The sequence below is a fragment of the Zerene cesonia genome, chromosome 25 (assembly GCF_012273895.1).
Source record: "Zerene cesonia ecotype Mississippi chromosome 25, Zerene_cesonia_1.1, whole genome shotgun sequence".
In the NCBI taxonomy this organism is placed as follows: domain Eukaryota; kingdom Metazoa; phylum Arthropoda; class Insecta; order Lepidoptera; family Pieridae; genus Zerene; species Zerene cesonia.
In genome coordinates, this window is record NC_052126.1 from 2,654,949 (window position 1) to 2,674,829 (window position 19,881).

General features: G+C 33.2%; 1 protein-coding gene across 1 annotated transcript in view; it reads left to right on the forward strand.

Annotated features, from left to right (window-relative positions):
* The window catches only part of LOC119836804 (zwei Ig domain protein zig-8-like), a 123,763-nt gene that overhangs the window by 88,480 nt on the left and 15,402 nt on the right, over nucleotides 1–19,881 (forward strand). The window contains exons 3-5 of the mRNA XM_038362272.1: nucleotides 11,524–11,657; nucleotides 14,830–14,907; nucleotides 15,439–15,571. Of these exons, the coding sequence (XP_038218200.1) occupies nucleotides 11,524–11,657; nucleotides 14,830–14,907; nucleotides 15,439–15,571 (345 nt within the window). The remainder of the gene's footprint in view (nucleotides 1–11,523; nucleotides 11,658–14,829; nucleotides 14,908–15,438; nucleotides 15,572–19,881) is intronic.

A 19,881-nucleotide genomic window follows, 5' to 3' on the forward strand; every position in this document is an offset into this window, starting at 1 on the left:
CATTTATAATATTAGTAGGATTTTATCCTTGTACATTGCTTTCATAGCTGTTCTGCAAAATACAAAATGGTTTTGTCAATAGCTCTATTTTTCAGATAAGATAGAGATTATTTCAGGATGGTATTGATTGACTTCACGGTTTGGTTGACCATTCTTCTAACTGTCATCGAGGAGCACAGATTATATGTATCGCCATATGCCGGAGGTTCCATATACCCGAACAAATTGGTTCGACTCAATATTCTTAATTCAAACTGCAAAGAGCTGGAAGATGCTTTCTGGATATATATTCCCTGATGAGTACAATCTAGGGGTCCCTAAGAAAATAGTAAACGGATCCCTTCTAAAGAGCGCTCCTTGACCTCTGAATATCTTAGCTTACCAGTAGGCAAGATTATGGTCAACCTTGTTACCTATCATCCGATAAAAATAGTTATCAAATGAGATAGTTACTGCTTTAAATCAAACAATCAATTGAACTGCATTTAACACATTAAACACACTTGAGGTCATTGAGAATATTCATTAGCAAACTGCTACGCAACCATCACAACTGATGGTATTTCTATTTACATACTAATTCTTTGTTTTAATACTCTGGGCGATGTGGAGTCGACGATATGGCTGCTAATTTCAAAACTTGGAGGTTTAATTTTGTTGCATTGTTGCGAGAGCTTTGTTATTTTAACTAAGTGTTTGAATTAAGGCAATTGGATACGTTTCGGAATTGAGGCGAGATTGTGTAATGCATGTAAATACGTATATGCAGCATTGAAATCCGGTGTATTTGTGTGGGTTAGCGGAATAATATTACATAGCATATTCAGACATATGTTATTATGTGTGAATAAGAAAATAATTAAGTACCAGCCGAACAGTTTAATCATCGAATTACTCGCCTATACAAATTTAACACTACCTGCACCATCTGGATACGCCATACGCTTCGCTCGTTAAAAGAGAAGTCCCTTGACCCCTAGTGCGGTATGGGACAGATATAAATCTATTTTACTGATCGATTTTCGTTATGGGCAAGTAGGTGGTCAGCCTTCTGTCATAACGAGATTTTTTCTTTAGCTTCTCCACCAGGAATCGAAACCAGGAATCCTCCGATTCTACGCTCACGCGTTTACTACTGTACCAAGGGTCACCATTGTACATCAGGTGGCCAATCTACTCCCTTGCTTACTCTGATATCCCAAAACTCCAATAACATGCTAAAAGCTAATAAGGCCATAGAATTCATACGTCTTTTTTATTCAAACAATTTCGAAAATAATTTGCGAGGAAAAAAGAGTTTCGAGCATTTCATTATTGACTCAATTTTATCACACGCACCTTGATCGCTTACCATCAGGCGAACCACCAGCTCAGTTATCCGTGATAACGTAAATAGACGTAAAGTATCACTATATTTTATAGGTAAAGATATAAACTGCATCAAGTATTTGTTCAAGGACTCACAGTATATTGTTTCCGTGACCACCTGAGACCAACTTGTAGGATGCTACAGTATCACATCTAAGTTTGCTTGTGGAAACAATATGGTATCGAGATATTAAACGTTGTAACTGAACATTTTTTATTTAATATATGTAGCATATTGATACATATAATAAATAATGTAAAAGAACAAAAACTTTTTTATCTTAAAAATTTAACTCATTTTAGTTACGTAAAATACAACTGTAGAATAGTTCAAATTTGAACATTGAATAAAAATTAAAAAAAAACAGTCACACATTGTTACTGGATAGTTATTAAACCATGGCAGCATAACAGAATTCATATAAATAATATATTTTTTATTTGAATTTGTATTTCCGCATACGTAATACTCATACGCATTGCCAATGAAATGTCTCGGGCACACATAAAAACTAAAAAAAACACGCTTAAATTATAGAATGGACCAAATTGTCTCACTATACAGAGCATACGTCAAGAAATTATATGTATAGATAATCCTGACGATCCTTATCAGAATAATCTCATAAGGTTATTGTTTTGTCATCGATTCTTGATAAGTATGAAAAAATTTGAATAAGATTATTCCATTTATAGTGATTCAAAATCGAGTCAAAAGGACTTGGTCGTCTCTAAGATACAAGTGAAGCTAATAAAAACGGGTTTATAAATATAATAAATCTCTATGATAACATTACGACTAATTGTGATACAAAATGTACTTTATTGCACTAAATACATAATTACATTTTAATTTAATACTAATTAAGTATATATTAAAGTCCAGTATCGAATATTAAGGGGTAATAAATTAACACGACTTTACATAAATAATTCCATATCGCTTCCCAACAGACTTACTCATTCAAGTTGAAAGCGTCTTAAGAAGATTAATTATTTCACGAGAGTATCGATTAAAAAAACTTTCCTCATTGCGCAGAAAACTTTAGTCTTTAATATTTATAGCGGAGCATTTTTCTTTATTTGTTGCTCAGAATTTTGAAATTGTAAGCCTTTGTAAGGGTTTCTAAAAGTATTCCTGAACTAGCTTTTCTTAGTCGTCTTTTCATTAATGTTAATTATGTAAAATATAAAACTTTGGATCTTTATAGTGAAAATATTTATTCATACCACCTATTTAAAAATATTTCTTAACATCTAACATTATCATGTCATAATATCCTTTCACGAGTGTAGTTTGCTACGTAAATACTACGCATATTCTACGAGATTGCTACGCATTTGCTACGCATAGTCTATTCATGCTCTACAATTAGACTGAGATGGCCTTCGTAGATGGACATTGGACACAGACAATATATATTGGTAAGGCTTGCAACTTGACACGAGTTTATATGGATTATGTATGGGATAAGAAAATAGGTTCTGTTCAGGAATTGTGATTTATGATAATAAAAGTTGCGTTATCGTTATTTCTTAACTCTCTTTATAAAAATGTTTTATTTTGAAGGGTCTATGTAAAAATAAGTATAATACAAAAAAAGGTTTTTTGCACTATTCTAGATTATTTATAGAACTATTTTTAGTATATTATGATTAGAAAAGAATCTACAATGTTAATAATAAAAAACCCATCAAATCAATATTAATACATTCAATTAGCAACAACACCACAATGTAACAGTTACTGCAGCTACGTCATTTTAATTAAGACCAATTACCAGCCAATGAAAAGAAATGCAAAGAAAAAATATAATTACGCTACTTCATTACATTGGCGATTTCATTGTACAGTGTAGTGGAACTTTGGAGGCAGGTCGAGGGTCCGGTTAGCACCTATTTTAAGGAAGTTTGAATGGTGTGGCCCTTTATAACTCCTTGAAGCTTTTCAAGTGCTGTAACTCGCTTAAGCACTATTTGATGAATAATTTGGTATTCTCTTGTTAAGTAGGACGAATTTAGATGAAGTCAAATTGCCTTTGTGTATAAAGTGATTAAGGGCTATGTAGGGTTTTCTTTTTTCTTTTAAAATTATAATGTTTAAATTGCTTAGTTCACAATATTAATTAACATACCACCTACAAATCTACATACGTTACACATAAATAAAATAAATCTGTCCGATTTCATCACTACATAGCATAAAGCAAAGTTGCTTCCCGCGTCTGGATGTATGTATGCAAAATCTTTAAAACTACGTAACGGATTTCGATGGGATTGTATTTAATAGATGAATTCAAGAAGATGGTTTATATGTATGATAGCATCTATCAAACTACTCCAAATTTAACGCGCGAAGGCGCGTTTATAAACTAGCTAGTAAATATATTATCTCAAGTGCTCTCGAATGGTGTCATTTAAAACGATAAGTTAGATCTTAATCGTCTTCTGTATTTGGGAAGTAAGTTTTGGCTAACAGATTTAACCTGGTCTTTAACTGATGACAGAAAAGTTCGTCAGATCTTATGAATTACACATTCTAAGTATATTTATTAGAATATTACAGTCTATAGACTTTAATATGTAATATACCACACAGGCCAAATGATAATTTCTCTAAAGGTTATAATCAAAGGTTAGCAAACATAAAATCAAATCTGAAAGTGATAAATTTAGAAACACACCTCAAACATCCAAGATAAGCTGGTTTCAAGATTTCTCGTTATTAACCAAGTTAAAGCTAGAAGCCTCACAGCTACTTGACCCAGCTACTAAGCCTCTTACAGTTTTAAATTTATTTTCAACCTGTACAAGAAAATGTGTTAACATTTTATCATTCGAACGTATGTTGTGATGTAATTCACATAGGAACATAAAGTGGGGCTTTGGTGTGATTTTTTTCATTCAACTTTATATTATCATTTTTAATTAAACTTCTTGGCTGTTCAAAAATAAAATTTGTTTTTTCTTTCCTTCACTATTTAAAACGTGTGAAATAATCTCACATATTTCAATAGTTGATAAGGATATCCGTAGTAAAATTACAAACGCGAAAGTTAGTCAGTCTGTTTGCATATTTCTTCTTTACATCCAAAACACTCAACCCTCATGTATGAAATTTCACACAAAGATAGTTTGGGACCCGAAAAAGGGCATGGGCTTTTACTTTTAATCCCTTCTATCCTATTGGATGTATGCAGTTAAACACCCGGGACAGTCCATCTTTTCCTCTGTTTATGCAAGCAAATCCGCAGACGGATAGCTAGCGATGATTTTCGTGTTTGTTAACATCATTTATATTTACTCAAAACACACACACCACTCAAAACATTGAAAAAAGAACCCAGCAAGAAATTTTATTTCGAGAATGCCTTGAACGCATTGTTTCCACAGATATTAAAGAAATGAGGTTAAAATTATATTTCACATTGCAAAAAAGTGTAACGCAAGAAGGCGCAGGTAAAATTCAGCGCAGTGAATCTCGGTACAACAGATGCATTAAAAGATTGTACTCATCGTAATTTCATTATTCTTTGTCTTTTTGGAATATCTAGGCGGGTTATAAAGTCAGAAAAATAGCACGCTGACCACCGGAATGTATGCACCCTATGAAACGTTTTAGTATACCTAACGCATAGGTATCAGCGTGTGCAGAGCATAGAGGTTTATACGTTTCAGCTGTCAGCACTTGTACATGAGGTCAGAGTGACACTGAAACCAGCAGTAGCATTTTTGGATCAGACAAAACTAGGAAGTATAGATTAATTGTACATTTAATTCTCGAATATTTTTAAGCTCTTCCTAAACGTATTGACCCATAATATTTCCTCTGAAAATGTTTATAGGCGGTAGCGTATACCATAAAGGAACCAACCAGCTAGCTTCTTTGCCGCCTATGTCATAAAAATAGGATAATTACTAACTTATACTTATTTAAAAATATGCAAAACTAAACAATCTCTATCCAAATGGAGTGGACCCGAGGAGCAGTATCGTTAACCAATAACACGATGTTTTGAATGTTGAATCAGCTCACCTTATTTACCTTGACTGAATACAAAATTACATTTACATTACCTACAAATAAATATCAGTGATGTCCCAAGTGACTCATTATAATAATGGGGCAGGGGTAGATGCATTATATTTGTACCACTGATCGATTTTATTTACAGATATAATGGTGAAGTCTAGTCAGATATATAGTAGACTCGACTTTTGTATCCTGCCAAGTATATTAAGTTTATATAAAAATGGGAAGTTGATTGTCTGTTCTATCGCCGCACAACTCGAACTACTGAACAGATCGGGCTCTTCCATATATAGATAGCCACTATGGTACAAGCATACTATAAACATTTATTTTGACAATGGCTAAGCTGCTTGTATCAGCTAGTATCATTCCCCTCATACTTAGCGTAATCTTTGTGCCCCTAACGTTTTCTAATTGTATTGGTAGTTTACGATGGAACACAGCCCGTCATAGAAAAGACAAACAAGGTTAATTAAAAAATACAAAAGAATTATGACATGAAAATTTAAAAATAAGTTTTTTAAATTTAAGTGTGCGGATGAAGGCAATTCCATTAGGAGTAAGATGTCATGTCATAAAATTGCTCTGTTCCGACGTGAAAGAAATATAAATAATCATACAAAGTAACACAAACACTCTTTCAAGTGTATAAAATACATAAAAAACTCCGGTAAATCATAAAGGGATATTTCCTGTTACCAATAAATAAATAATCGTTAATCTTATTTGAAAACCGTGTCTAACGTGAGTAAACAGAAAGTTGTAAGAGGCCCTCATGCTATTTTGGCACAAAGAAATTCCTTTCTGAAGTATTCCATTCATATTCGAAGGGACGTTATATAATATGAAACTAGATTTTGATTTCGAGAAGTAGCCTAACAAAGCTTTGTCAGACTGCTTATATTGCATGAATTATTAGACTGTGATATGACTATAACACAGTATTATATCAGTCAAAGAAAACACTTTTCACTTATATAGTAGAACTATTGACATAATCAATGCACAGAAAACTTTACCAAACAACAAACTAACCATTACTTCTATAAGCTTTATTCCAAAATAGCAATTAACGAGACCATAATAAAATACATTTCACCTTGACCGCCGTGAAACAATGCGGCTCAACTTTGCGGCATGTAACTGAAAGATCTTCCGGAACGTGGTTTTTGTTTAGCACGCTCGCCTACCCTTTTTAATTACGAAGATGCTTCGAGCTGAATAGAGTAAAAAACACTCCCGCAAGGATATTGCAGGAACTTGTTTACTCTGCTTCTTGTTCGCTTTTTTCGTATGTCGTAATGAAATTTTAGTGGAAAGGTGGCAATAATGTCCTATACATCCCGTTCGGTATAAAAACATGATAACATGGTAGCATTATCTATCAAGGTTAAAATAAATGCAACTTCCATTTATCAGTTTGCAATAAACTGAAAACTTTTTAATGTATTTTAAGTTATCGCACAATAGATGATTTAAATAAACTAATTGAAAAAAAGCAGATGGTATGAGTGAGAATATACACGAAAAGGTATTCAAAATTGAACAAATTGTACTCAGAAACGATGAGTATGTTTTTTTTTTATGTCACAGTCGGCAATAGAGCTGGTGGGACGCCTGATGGTAAGCGCTACCACCGCCTATGAACATTTGTAGAGGCGTAAAGTCGATTACAGACCTTACGCCTCTACAAATGGATTGCCGACTTTAAATTGGGAAGGGATTAAGAAAGGTTTAGCGTGAGGAATAAAGGAAAGGACTGGGAAGGGGAAGGAAAAATATATGGGCCTCCGGCTCCCCCACTCACCGAACTAAACACAGCAGAAGTACTACTACTGTTAACCGTTTCACGGTCTTTATCTTTATTAATTACTGTAATAATTTTGTTTATCGTTTTGTTATTCTTAATTCATAATACTATCTCCAGTATCTTAGGATATTTATAGCAATTGAAGAGTATATTTAAACATTGTTGTTAGAAATCAAAAGGGACCTTGTTGCAGATCAGTTTGATCGTAATAAGAATGTACTGCGATTCTTTACAAGTGCCTAATTGATGTAGACAGATGATAATAAATCACGGCCTATAATGCAATTTAATACAGATACAAAGACTTTGAACAGAGTGAGTGTAGTTGGGTCGAACGTTGAATAAACAACGTACGAACACTTAGATCCATACGACCGGTTTGATTCAAATCATAGTGACGTTCTATTGGCTTCGACATCTTCAGGTTCTGTCAGAAAAAAAGGAACAGAACAACTAGGTAATAAGTAACATTTTATATCAACATTAATAACAATGACATACTTTTCTATGATTCTTTATACACGATAAATCTTAGTACTTATGTAAATAAAACCGACTACTTATAACGATTCGTAAAATATTCAAAACTCGGTAATATAAACGCTCTATTAAAATTAACAACCATTTACGGCCTTTCAAAGCAAGCGCCATTCCAAATTGCAACGTCGAATTAAATCGCCGAAGACCTATTCAAACTCACACCGGATATTCATTCTTTGCCTTCTCTTCAAAACACCTTTTATGGTAAAAAGCGACTAAATGAGATGTGAATTGCAATTTCAAGTCCAGCAATTTGGCTGAATGAGGGTAGTGTGATAAAAAGGACAGGCTTGAATACAGTTTTGATATTGAAATAAAACAGAAAGGTTACATGTCAGATTATGTGGCGTTTTTCTTTTGCGAGGTGTTTTTTCTGGGCATAAATAGCTATTTTACCATTAAAAATATTGCTACTGAATTATATATATAGCCATGGACTTAGCGATGGAAACCATTTAATTCTTAGTCCGTTACTGTTGCGTGACGCAATGTAGCTAATTTTTGTTCACTCTTCTCTCTGCGAGTTTTTCGGTGGTATCTTGATGCTATAATATATTTATTTTAACGTAATTAGCACATGTGATGTTATTTGCGCAATGCGATGGTTACATAATTATAACTAAAACTAGGTGAAATTGTTTAAGAGTATGGATTGCAGCATTGCATGTAGATGCAATATATAACAGAATCTTTGCCACTTAACTAAAAAGACTGTGAAAGATGTATTTGTTATGAAATACTTTATTAAGTCGGATAGTTTGGGATATATGGTATCGAGAATAAGGTTCTTGTTGCTGGGACTAACAGGAAAGGCAGGCGTTGACTATAAAACTGAAAATTATTGATAAGGGTATAGTGATATGATATAGTTGATTGAGTGAAGAAGGATGATTCTGAAGTAACCGTTGTTTTAAAGCCAAGACCTAGAATTTAAAAATGTGTCAATGAACAAATGCACTTGGCCATGTGTGTGGATTATGATCTCCCTACATTCCTAAGCCGAAAACAGCCAATTGACAATACTTTCACATCACTTCTGCAAATGTAATGCAGCAGCTGTTTAATTTCGAAATAAACAGCGCATAACATAAGACGCATCCAATACACATCATCGTAAATCCAAACCTTATTATTTTTGCAACAATGTTTCATGTTATATTTTACACGATATATTACACAGGCGTGTAAGGTTTCCCGCTTGATATAAAGACTATTGAACGAAACCTTATATTGCTGTAATTTCCATGTATTCGCGTAAAAGAGGTCGAGTCGACATGGATTTAATTAAATGCTAACTTATTGGTTGCTACGTAAATAGACTCATAGAAAGATAATTGAACAGTATTCTTGCAATTTATTTGCATTATGCTTTTATACCGAATATTCTTCTACGGGTGGAGTACCATCCCCCAGGAGATTAAAGTTAAATATGGTCTTACTTTCCGGCAAGCTAAACGGGAAGATAGACAACGTATATTTAAAGAGGTAAGGTGTTTAAGGTGAGAAATAAACAAACACATGTATTAATATACATCAGAAGATAAATATACTATGTACCTAAGATTAATGATAAAAGTGCTGTAACAGCTCCATATTATGTGCTTAAAAACATCTACGAGAATTTTACGCAAATCTTAGAAAACCCATTTGACATGTTTAGTCTGGCACATGGGAATCGCTATAAGAAATCATATTTTTAATACATAATAAGCTTGCGTGTCATATGTAAAATATATGCGCTGTCTATAACATTTTATATTATATAAGTAACAACTAACCCTCATAAAATGTACCTTCAAACAAATAACTCAATTTAAGCGAAACACAACACATTGAGTGAGTAACTCAAAAACGTAATTGGGCGGATTCAAGCGTCACTAACTACTTTAAAATTACTAACAAACTCAACAAAAATACGTGTTAACCCTAATTTGCCGTGTCCAAACTTTTTGCTCTCGCTTCCATAAAAGGGGTCACATCGACCCCCAAAATTAAGGTCCTACCAACGCATTACTCGCTCGAATGTTGTCAGAGACCCATATAATTTCTTAATCAACTCACCTTTGTTTACGCTAATTGTATCGTTCGCTATTCTATTTGGGGCGAACGCAAACAGAATTCCAAAAAACATAAATGACGTCGTAAACATGTATGGGAATTCATTTGTATCATTCGTTTCATATGTATCATGTACTAAATCGATCGATGGGCAAGTTAATGTTTTATAACACATTACGTAACTTTAGTCATATATATCAATTATAACGATGAAGTTACGTTGTACTCAGATTCTATACATACTCCGAACACATTGAATGTTACATGGATTTTTAAATCGCCATTTTTGGTATCGATAAAACAGAAAATATACGTTTTCGAAACTCCGCCGAAAGCCAAACAAAATTTATCGCATGATGTGAATCATCCGAATTAATGTCATAAATGCGAAAGTTATCCGTATTATTCTTACGTTACCTTCTTTGAACGAACGATTTCAATATCAAATATTGTTTATGTATTGCGTCTTATTTTGTTTTTAGGGAACGATAGGTATAGTCTGTATATGTATGAATTGTGTTCTATTCTATTGTAAGGCGTACTGCACGTAATGCATTCCATTATACTTAAGTACTTAAAAGTCCAAACCTTTTAAAGATAACAGGACAAACAAAGTCGTTAAATGGACAGTGATCCTGTCTCAATTGAAACAATTGTAAGAAAAATAAAAAGTTTTTGAGATTCAATCAACGCTAAAAGATTATTTTGAATTGGGAATCTGATTAGATATTACAAATTTGAAATCTCTTTACTGTGAGAATCTTTGAGTCTCGTAAATGAGAGTCCAATCGCTTTACCGTCTGATCGCTCGAAATATAGAAAATTATTCGGGTATATAATAAATTGTATGATAACTATAATTCCGTCTTTTTTTTTAAAATAGCTCTGCAAGTATTTAAAAAAAAAAATCCTTTACATTGAAATAAATGTTGAAAAGAAGTTGCTTCTCTATTGATATTGATGGAATCTGTGTTTATTGCATTTTCTTATAGCATCTTTATACATTTACTGGTAAAGTATTCATAATATTGTTTGGGTTGATTTTACACGTGTATAAAGAATTAGACTACTATTGTTTTACCAGCTTATATGGGAAAAATGTAATTTTAAAAATACAACAAAAGACCGATGTTGTAGACTTAATACTATGGATGATGGACTAATACATTTTGGAGGTGGAATGGATAATTAAGCATATGTTTATGCATTGGCGATTTAAGAATTATAATAAGACTTATTTGCTTATAATTACATTCGCTATAATTTGTTTGTAACATCACGATATATGAATAACTGGCGAGTTATTTACTATCAAACTCAGTTTACTTTTATGTATATATAGAATTTAATAATTCTAAAAAGTATCTCCGTTCATTAAATTACAATGTACAGAGAAATCTCATTTAAATATCACGTAACAGAATGTCCCTACTTACGTCCATTTTACTAACAATGTTTTAATACGTGTAACAAACATTCATGCGAGTAATTACAACATAAACTTAAGCCATTACGCGTATTATTAAGAGTAATAGCTCCATTAAGAGCTCAAAAAAGCAATGATAAAAGTAAAACTAAATACAGAATGTAAACTGCAGTTAGAGGTTGTTTATGAATGCATTTTTCCTTCAACAACCGCGTTTTAAAAACGTTCGTTTATTACATCTAGGAATTACAATTCTAATAGTAGAGTTAACAGTGAATATTGTTTCAGGGACAGCTCATTATGGGGAGGACAGCGTGGGATCATTTCCATACTTTGAGTACAACGTGCCTCGGAATGTTACTACTGTGGTCGGCCAGACTGCCTTCCTGCACTGCAGAGTTGAACAGTTAGGAGACAAGGCTGTAAGTATCTGATAGAATTTAATGTAGAATATGGAGTGTTTGTTAAATGGATCTTGTAAATATTCTGATGTGTCATTTTTGTACGTGTTTAAACGATTGTGTTTCTATAACTATCCTCTATAATTGAATAACTCGAACGTCAAAAATTGAACTAGGTACATGTATAAAAAATCATTTTAGTTCAATTAGAATTTATTAATTCATAAACAAACTTTGTTGACATACGTATGAATTCACATTGGTCAAGTAGGTTGGATAGTCAGGTTTCAGTAGGTGCAGTAGGACCTATTGTATATATCGTATCTAATTTTATCGATAATTTTTTAAGATTGTTTCTCTAGCTGTCTCTTCTTCTTATATATCTTATTATATCTAAATATATAAACAATAAAAATACTGCTAAAACATTTATATCATATTTAATTTCATGTTACAAGTTTTTACAACAATATTATGTTTGTTATTTCAACTACTCTCCGTAAATATAGGTAAAATGAGTACTTGACACTAAAAAGCACACTGCTAAAGGTTCACTAACACTACCAACATATATAATTTACTATATTTTAAGAGAAGAACAAAAAGCGTTGAAAATAAACAAAAAATAAAACAACGTTGCAAAATATTTCTTAATTGCCTTTCAAATGTAAATACAGTGCAATGCAGTCTCGAATATCAAGTGTTGAAATGTACACTGCTTCAGTTAACTAATGTTTCAAGTTGAATTTGTAAGTGTATACACTGAAACTGTAGTTTGTTTATTAGAGATTTTAATTGTAGTTGTTATAGTAACAATGAAACAGAAAATTGTTGTTTTTGAACTAATCTTTTATAATTGAGTTATACTCTATGTGTAGGAAACACTATATTTAGAAATATAATCTGCCATAGGGCTTACCTAACAGTGAAATAATTTTGTTAATCGGAACAGGAGTTCATGAGATAAATGCATTCCAGGAAACGAACAAACTCTTCAGCTTTATAATGTTACTATATATATATATATACTATAAATAGACTGACAATGTCTTCGAAATACTAGAATCATATTTCGTTATCATATTTCCCAGTTTAATATATCACCAAACCAAACTTATGTAAAGTGCTATGTTTCTACAAAATAGTATTTACTATATTATTACTTGAACTTCTCCAACTAGTCATTTCTGTACTATACTCTTTCATGTATAGGATTTAACTCCTCGCATCACGATGTCGGGGTTTTCATAGCGTGTTAAACTTTAAAGCCAAAGTTATATGGAACAAAGGAATATCTAACGTTGCATAATATTTGTACAAGTCGGAAAATTTCCGTGGAAAATTTAGCGATATAAACGTGACTAGCTCAAGCCGTTATACGGGATAATAGCAAAAAATTAAACACAGGTATACGTTGGACATTATGGAGTTATAGTTAGTGCTGATCTTATTAAGTCGTATATTCTCTGGAGCCGGGATTCGAGGTCACTTCTGTTTTAATTCCATTTAATTGCAGCTTCCACTTTAAATTTGGATTATATTCGTTAAAGTAGAAATTGTAGAATTTATTTTGTTGTGTATTCTTATAATAGTATTATTGATTACAAGATATAAAAAAAGATATTTAGTTATTTGAATTACACATTTTTTTATATTTCGCCCATTTCCTATTCGCAATCCTTTCCAGTTTCAGATTTTGTTTACCGTCAGACGATCCATCAGGTCCTTTACCAACTGTAACATTAAAAAAACAAATAGAGTAATACAATGCGTTAAATACATTTTAACCTACTTACTCTGCTATTTTGCTTCACTTTATCCATTTATATAGATCATTTATCACATTTACCGTATCACACACACTATCAATCTAAAATTCAACTGTGGGAATCGAGCATACTTCGACACGAACTGGGCCATCTCGCACCGGGGATATACCACATTCTCACAGAAAACCGGCGTGAAATAGCGTACTACTGTGTTCGCGTAGCATGCTACTGTCGTACGGTGAGAGGGGGAGTCGGAGGCCCATTTCCTATTCCTCACTCTACCTAATCCATTTCTTACCCCGTAAAAGCGGGCAGCGCATTCACAGAGGCAATACCTCTACGAATTTTCAAGGGTGGTGTGATCTCTTACGATCACGTATACCACCAGCTCAATTGCCCGCTATGACATATAAAAGCGATGGGCGTCACTCCTCATTTCCTTTCCTTATTCCTCTACTCTTTAAAAGAAGCCTCTGCAAATGCGTTTTCCGTTCTTAGGCGTTGGTGATCGCTAACTATCAGGCAAACTAGCTCCGTAGCTCTAACAAAAAACATCAAAACATTATCCACACTTTTCATAGTACAAAACTGTTCTTTACAAAAGAATACTGTTAACATAAAGAAGGAAATACCAATAAAGCGAAAGGGAAAATTGTATCGTTTGCGGTTAAACGCCGCTTCCTACATTTACGCTGCAACCGCAAGAAACTCGAACCGAGTCAAGTCGGAATATACTTTAAGAACAAGGCCTTTAGGGAATTTGGTACAATAGTTGTTGCGATACAAAACTTTGTACTGTGTACCTGTATAATGATATCGTTTATTAACTTTTATAAGGATAAACTATGTCATTTTTATAGTTGTATGTGAGGTGTTTACAAATTTCTTTTTGTATTGAAAAGGCCCATACGATTCAGTATCGAATTTCTTTCATATCGCCGCTCGCCGTGGTTTCTAACGTGGCATGAATTAGACTAGTCTAATTTTAATGGCTGTGCTTTATAGATTCATTTGAATTGAATCGATGGTTTGTGATAACGTTTACTTTTAGAGTATCGATCGAATGTGGATTATTTCTATTGTCCCACGGTTTCAAGAACCTTTATAATTGAAAGTCCAGCAACTCAAATCAAAATGTCAAGCAAATCGCATGATCTTCGTGTTCTATTTACTACATGACTCAATTGGGATTATATTCAAAACGTTCCAAAGCCATTTGACAATTAGCTCTGTTTGTGAGCAGAAACTTAAGCCCCTGGTTAACTTAAATCATGTCCATCTGAAAATAACGCATAATATCATAAACCTACAGAAACAGGCCTAACCCTTTGTGTAAATAATAATAATTGAAGAATGACCGAAGCCAGCAAATAATTTAATTAAAAACGGTTATGAAAGAGGATTAAAAATACAATGTTTCACAGGTATCCTGGATAAGAAAGAGGGATTTACATATTTTAACAGCGGGCATACTGACATACACTTCGGATCAAAGGTTTCAGGTAAGGGTTTTGTTAAATATTTATGGATTCCAAATTAAATTCACTCACAGCGATGTTTGAGAAATTAACACTTGACATTTCATGTGTTTCACGATTGTTCTGTGTCATTAATTGACATAGGTTGTGTATTCTTTATTTTAAATGCTTTTTTACCTTAATTATTTAGGAAAGGTTCGGGCATTTCATAATAGCTTACATCATTGTATGAATATGAAATTAATCTTATTTTATGTTGCAACTTTTGTGATAAACCACAATGATAATGAAGAAAACTAACGTTTTTATTTTTATTATTTTTATTTTTTACGTTATGCAGTTTCTATGTAGTTATTGCTTTATATGATGATGCATTGTGCCTGTACATTTATATTTGAATCATAGCATTATTTCATACTGTAATAACATAATTTAAATCATTTAATTTGACCTAATTTTAAACGAACAATATATAAAACCGTAACGCTACGTAAGGTATAAAACGAATGATAGAACTATCACAGTATGTACTGAATATTCTAAAATATTTCTCAGGTAATCAGACCAGACAAGTCAGAAAATTGGACGCTTCAAATTAAGTTTCCACAAGAACGGGACGCGGGTATTTACGAGTGTCAAGTCAATACTGAGCCGAAGATGTCGCTAGCTTTCCAATTGAATGTAGTAGGTGAGTTGTTATACATGCATTTATTAGAATACTATGTATTTGTTTAGAAAAGGTTTGAAACGTAAATGTATGATCAAGACTGGAAATCTTGTTTGGCATGTATCAAGACTTCATCGTTTTTCTATTGTCATTTTATTTAATAAATTAATTTTTAAATGTTTTTTTAGAGGTTCTTTTAATACACATATGATTATTTTTTTTATTTATTAAGTCATATTCATTGCATAACATGGAAAGATACATGAGTGATGCAAACAAACTTATTCAAGATTGTCCGCTCACCGTAAGCGAACGACTACATACGTTTTTAATTTTACCTTTTAATGCGGTTAGATATAAAATTTTAGTGACGAGCAGAATCGGTGACCTTGCTGGCCGTAAATATAAAAGTAGTGCAGTGGAATGTTATACAGCATGTTCCTTTCAATAAAAATATATAATGACTTAAAAAATTTACGCTGTTATACAAACCATATTATGGTTTGTTTATTTGTATATAGGTAGATACTTGCGTATCACTGAATACTACAGTTCCCGTATATCTTGATTCCGATTCATTACGAAAGTTTGTCTGGTTACAAGCTCATGTACAGTTGACTCTCTTGACGTTGCAATTCCGTATCCCCCACGGATAAGTTTCTTGTGAACTAATGCGGATGACAAGCTGCAAATTAAGTACAATTTTCTGTTAATTCATGCGTGTACAAGTTTGAAGTGATATAGTCGTATAGGTTCAATTTTTTAACCGAACCTTCCGCGATGCGAGCTAGCCTAATTTGAGGCGAAGCGTGCTTGACTCTGACATCATTCGACGACGGCTCCAGCATCATTGTTTTTGTATGTAGGTATCGTATATATAAATAACTTATAATACTAACGAAAAGACAAGCTCATTACATATAGGATACACCTATACATCTATATGCAAACGATTAATTTAAAATCTTTCACAAATGCTCGACGTTTTCTATGCCAAAACATCTTAAACGATTCCGCCTGCTATGGCAATCGGATTAAATACCAGCCAGTTACAAACGAAAAGGTTAATTGGACAAAATGAACCAGTCTATAGCAAAGCTCCAATCCTTTATTTTTTTCTCGCTTTCGAATGTGTCGACGGCAATGTATCGAAAGGCGGAAAATAAAAACGTTATATCGAAACAAATCAAATCTATTTAAAAACGGGGAAAATATACGCTGTATCGTTTAGGGTCAAACAGAAATAGTTACATAGTCTTACAAGTTACGTTAAATTATTTAAAGATAAACAATATGTTTTGAAAGGCTACAAACGCAATGATTTAGCTGAAAATTTGATTAATTGTATTGTTATTTTCAACAAAATTAAAAGGCAAATAATCTTACTTCAGTAAGTTAGTCTTATTGGATTGATTCTGAAACTCTGTTCAATACATTGTTTATATTGAACACCCGCATACTGTGGCTGTCCCTGTGATGTGCTGTTTGTTTATCTTAATGAATAGTTTCTATTATTCTGAAAAAAAGTTAAAGCATTCAATGTTTGCATTGATGTAACTAATATTTACTTTTAAGGGGGTAACTAGAGAACTAGCAATATCTAATATATAAAATTCTCGTGTCACAGTTTTCGTTGCCATACTCCTCCGAAACGGCTTTACCGATTTTGATGAAATTTTTTGTGCTTATCCGGTATCTATGAGAATCTGCCATCATCTATTTTTCATACCCCTAAATGATAAGAGTAAGGCAGAACAGCGTTTGCCGGGTGCAGCTAGTAGAACTATAAATTCTTCTGTTTATAAGTCATTAAATATAAAGTATTAATGCAAATATAATGGCTGACTGCTTTGAAATATTGTCTACAACAAAGACAAGGTTTTGTAATCGGCTTCAAAGAATTCTGCGGCTCTAATCAAATAAGACTGAAGATAATGCTGCTCTTTTAAATAAATTACAAAGCGAATAAGCCACGAAATCCCTTAATCAAATACATACTTGGCTAAGAGTCGAAATCTGTTTTCGCAATGCGAAAAATACGTAATCGCGAGCACCTCACGGTGTTTTGTGAAGATTAAATCGCCCAATGACATTGTCGCGAAAGTTATAAAAGGTAGCTCAGATTTAATCTCGTGTCTAAAATTTGTTTTACGAGCATGTTTATCTATTTTTTTCCTACGCCCATTGGAGAGAGGCGTGATAAGACTTTTTTTTATCTTTTAATATCTAAATAAGCGCCGTTTCATGAGAAAATGCGAGCGAATTTCTGGCAATGTTTTGAAGACTGTAATTTGGAACTTTTGTTGTTGAAATTAAGTGATTTTGGGCGCTTTTGTCTTTTTAAATTAAGATTAAATACGTGACAACAAATTCGTTTTATATTTATAAAGGTTGTTGTTCTTAAAATTACTAATAACGATACGCAAATATAATCTATGGGTTGTATTGTATAGGATACTGATTGCCGTTTCTTTTTACAAGTTTGTCTTTATTAAACTTACATTATTAGTTACAATGGGGTTAAAATAGTTTGTTATTTATAAATAGCATTGTAAATTTAATTTTGGATTATCAGGTAGGTAGTATAAAATTATATGATATCCTTAAATCTTAGAAACGTCTGCACGTTTAATTAGTTGATTAGTTGAGAAAGATTCAAATGCTGTGCTTGTTGAGTTTTCGTAAATATATTATAAACTAGCTGTTTGCCTCGGCTTTGCTCGGGGTACATATATAGCCTATGTCACTCAGTGAAGTTGCAGTTTTCTAATTGTGAAGGAAATTTTTAAAATCGGTAAAAGTAGTTTTCGAGTTTATCCATTACAAACAAATAAACAAAAGTACAAATTTTTCCTCTACATAATTTTAGTGTAGATATACAAACATGTTTCATTGCATTTATCTATACTAATATTATAAAGCTGAAGAGGTTGTTTGTTTTTTTTGTTTGCATGTTTGTTTGAACGCACTAATCTCAGAAACTACTGGTACGATTTGAAAAATTCTTTCAGTGTTATATAGCCCATTTTTTGAGTAAGGCTATGGGCTATATGTACCACGGGCAAAGCCGAGGCGGACCGCTAGTAAAAAGTATATAAATATCTGATTTTGCAATGATGAGATTTCCTGTTAAAGTTTCAGACAACTTTTCGTATATTCCACAGTAATAGATCCTTTATCGTGATAAATCAAGCATAAAGGTAGTATTTCCCTTACAAAAATATATACAGTCAAATTCCTTTTCGGTATTCCGTTTAAAAGGAAAATTCCGGGATATTATAAACAAGGCTCTGACCTAAAAGTAGTACAAAATGACCAATGAATCAGATATGTAAACGAATTTGACCCTAAACAGAATGGAATAGCACCTAGTATTTTATACACGCAGTAACCAAATTAATAAGTGATCGATGACCTTTAACCGCAAACTTGGCCTCGCTTCTGTCATTATGAGAGCTCTCGTCATAAATTAAGTTATCGGCGAGGGCACCGCATACTATGCGACTTTGATAATTGACTTTGAGTGTGTCACGATCGTTCTAATTTTATTCAAAGACAGTTTCCTTGAAACACTTTTATTTTAACGGTTTATATTGACTCGTGCTACCGATTCAGTGAGAGATTGAATTCGTTGTTCAGTTAATGCGACCTGTCTTCAATGGCACCGTCTAATATTCAGAAGCATTAATCGTGACAAAAAACGTTCACATGATGAGATCGTAGAACATTGCTATCATATTTCTCTATATCTCTGAGTGACTTATCTGTATAAGGCTCAGATGCGACCGTATCTGGAGTACTGTTCTCATCTCTGGGCTGGAGCCCCACAGTACCAACTCCCTTCTCTTGACCGTATCCAATGTCGAGCAACTCGAATTGTCAATGATGACGTAGGCTTTCCGATAGGCTTGCTTCTGTACCTTTACGAAGAGACGTTGCATCCCTTTGTATTTTGTATAGAGTGTACTATGAGGAGTGCTCTGAGGAATTGTTCAACCCTTTTACCAGCCGCACAGTTCCAACGTCGGACCACCCGCCGTAAAGACCAATTCCATCCGCACCATCTGGACGTCTGTAAAGCTAGAAAGGTCAAGTCGGCAGAATCACTCGAATTATATCTCAAAATTTAGTGCTCATTTAGTGCTAATTTAGTGCTGATAACAGATATTTGGTGCTGTGATAGGAGGACTAAAAATGAGAACACTGCTAACTTTTCATTAAGCTAGCAGTGAACTAATAGTGACCGCGCTATCATACAGTTGGAGCGAGAGGCACATCAACTAATAATTTAGTGCTCAATTAGTGCTGCCTGTACAAGCAAACAGATTTTT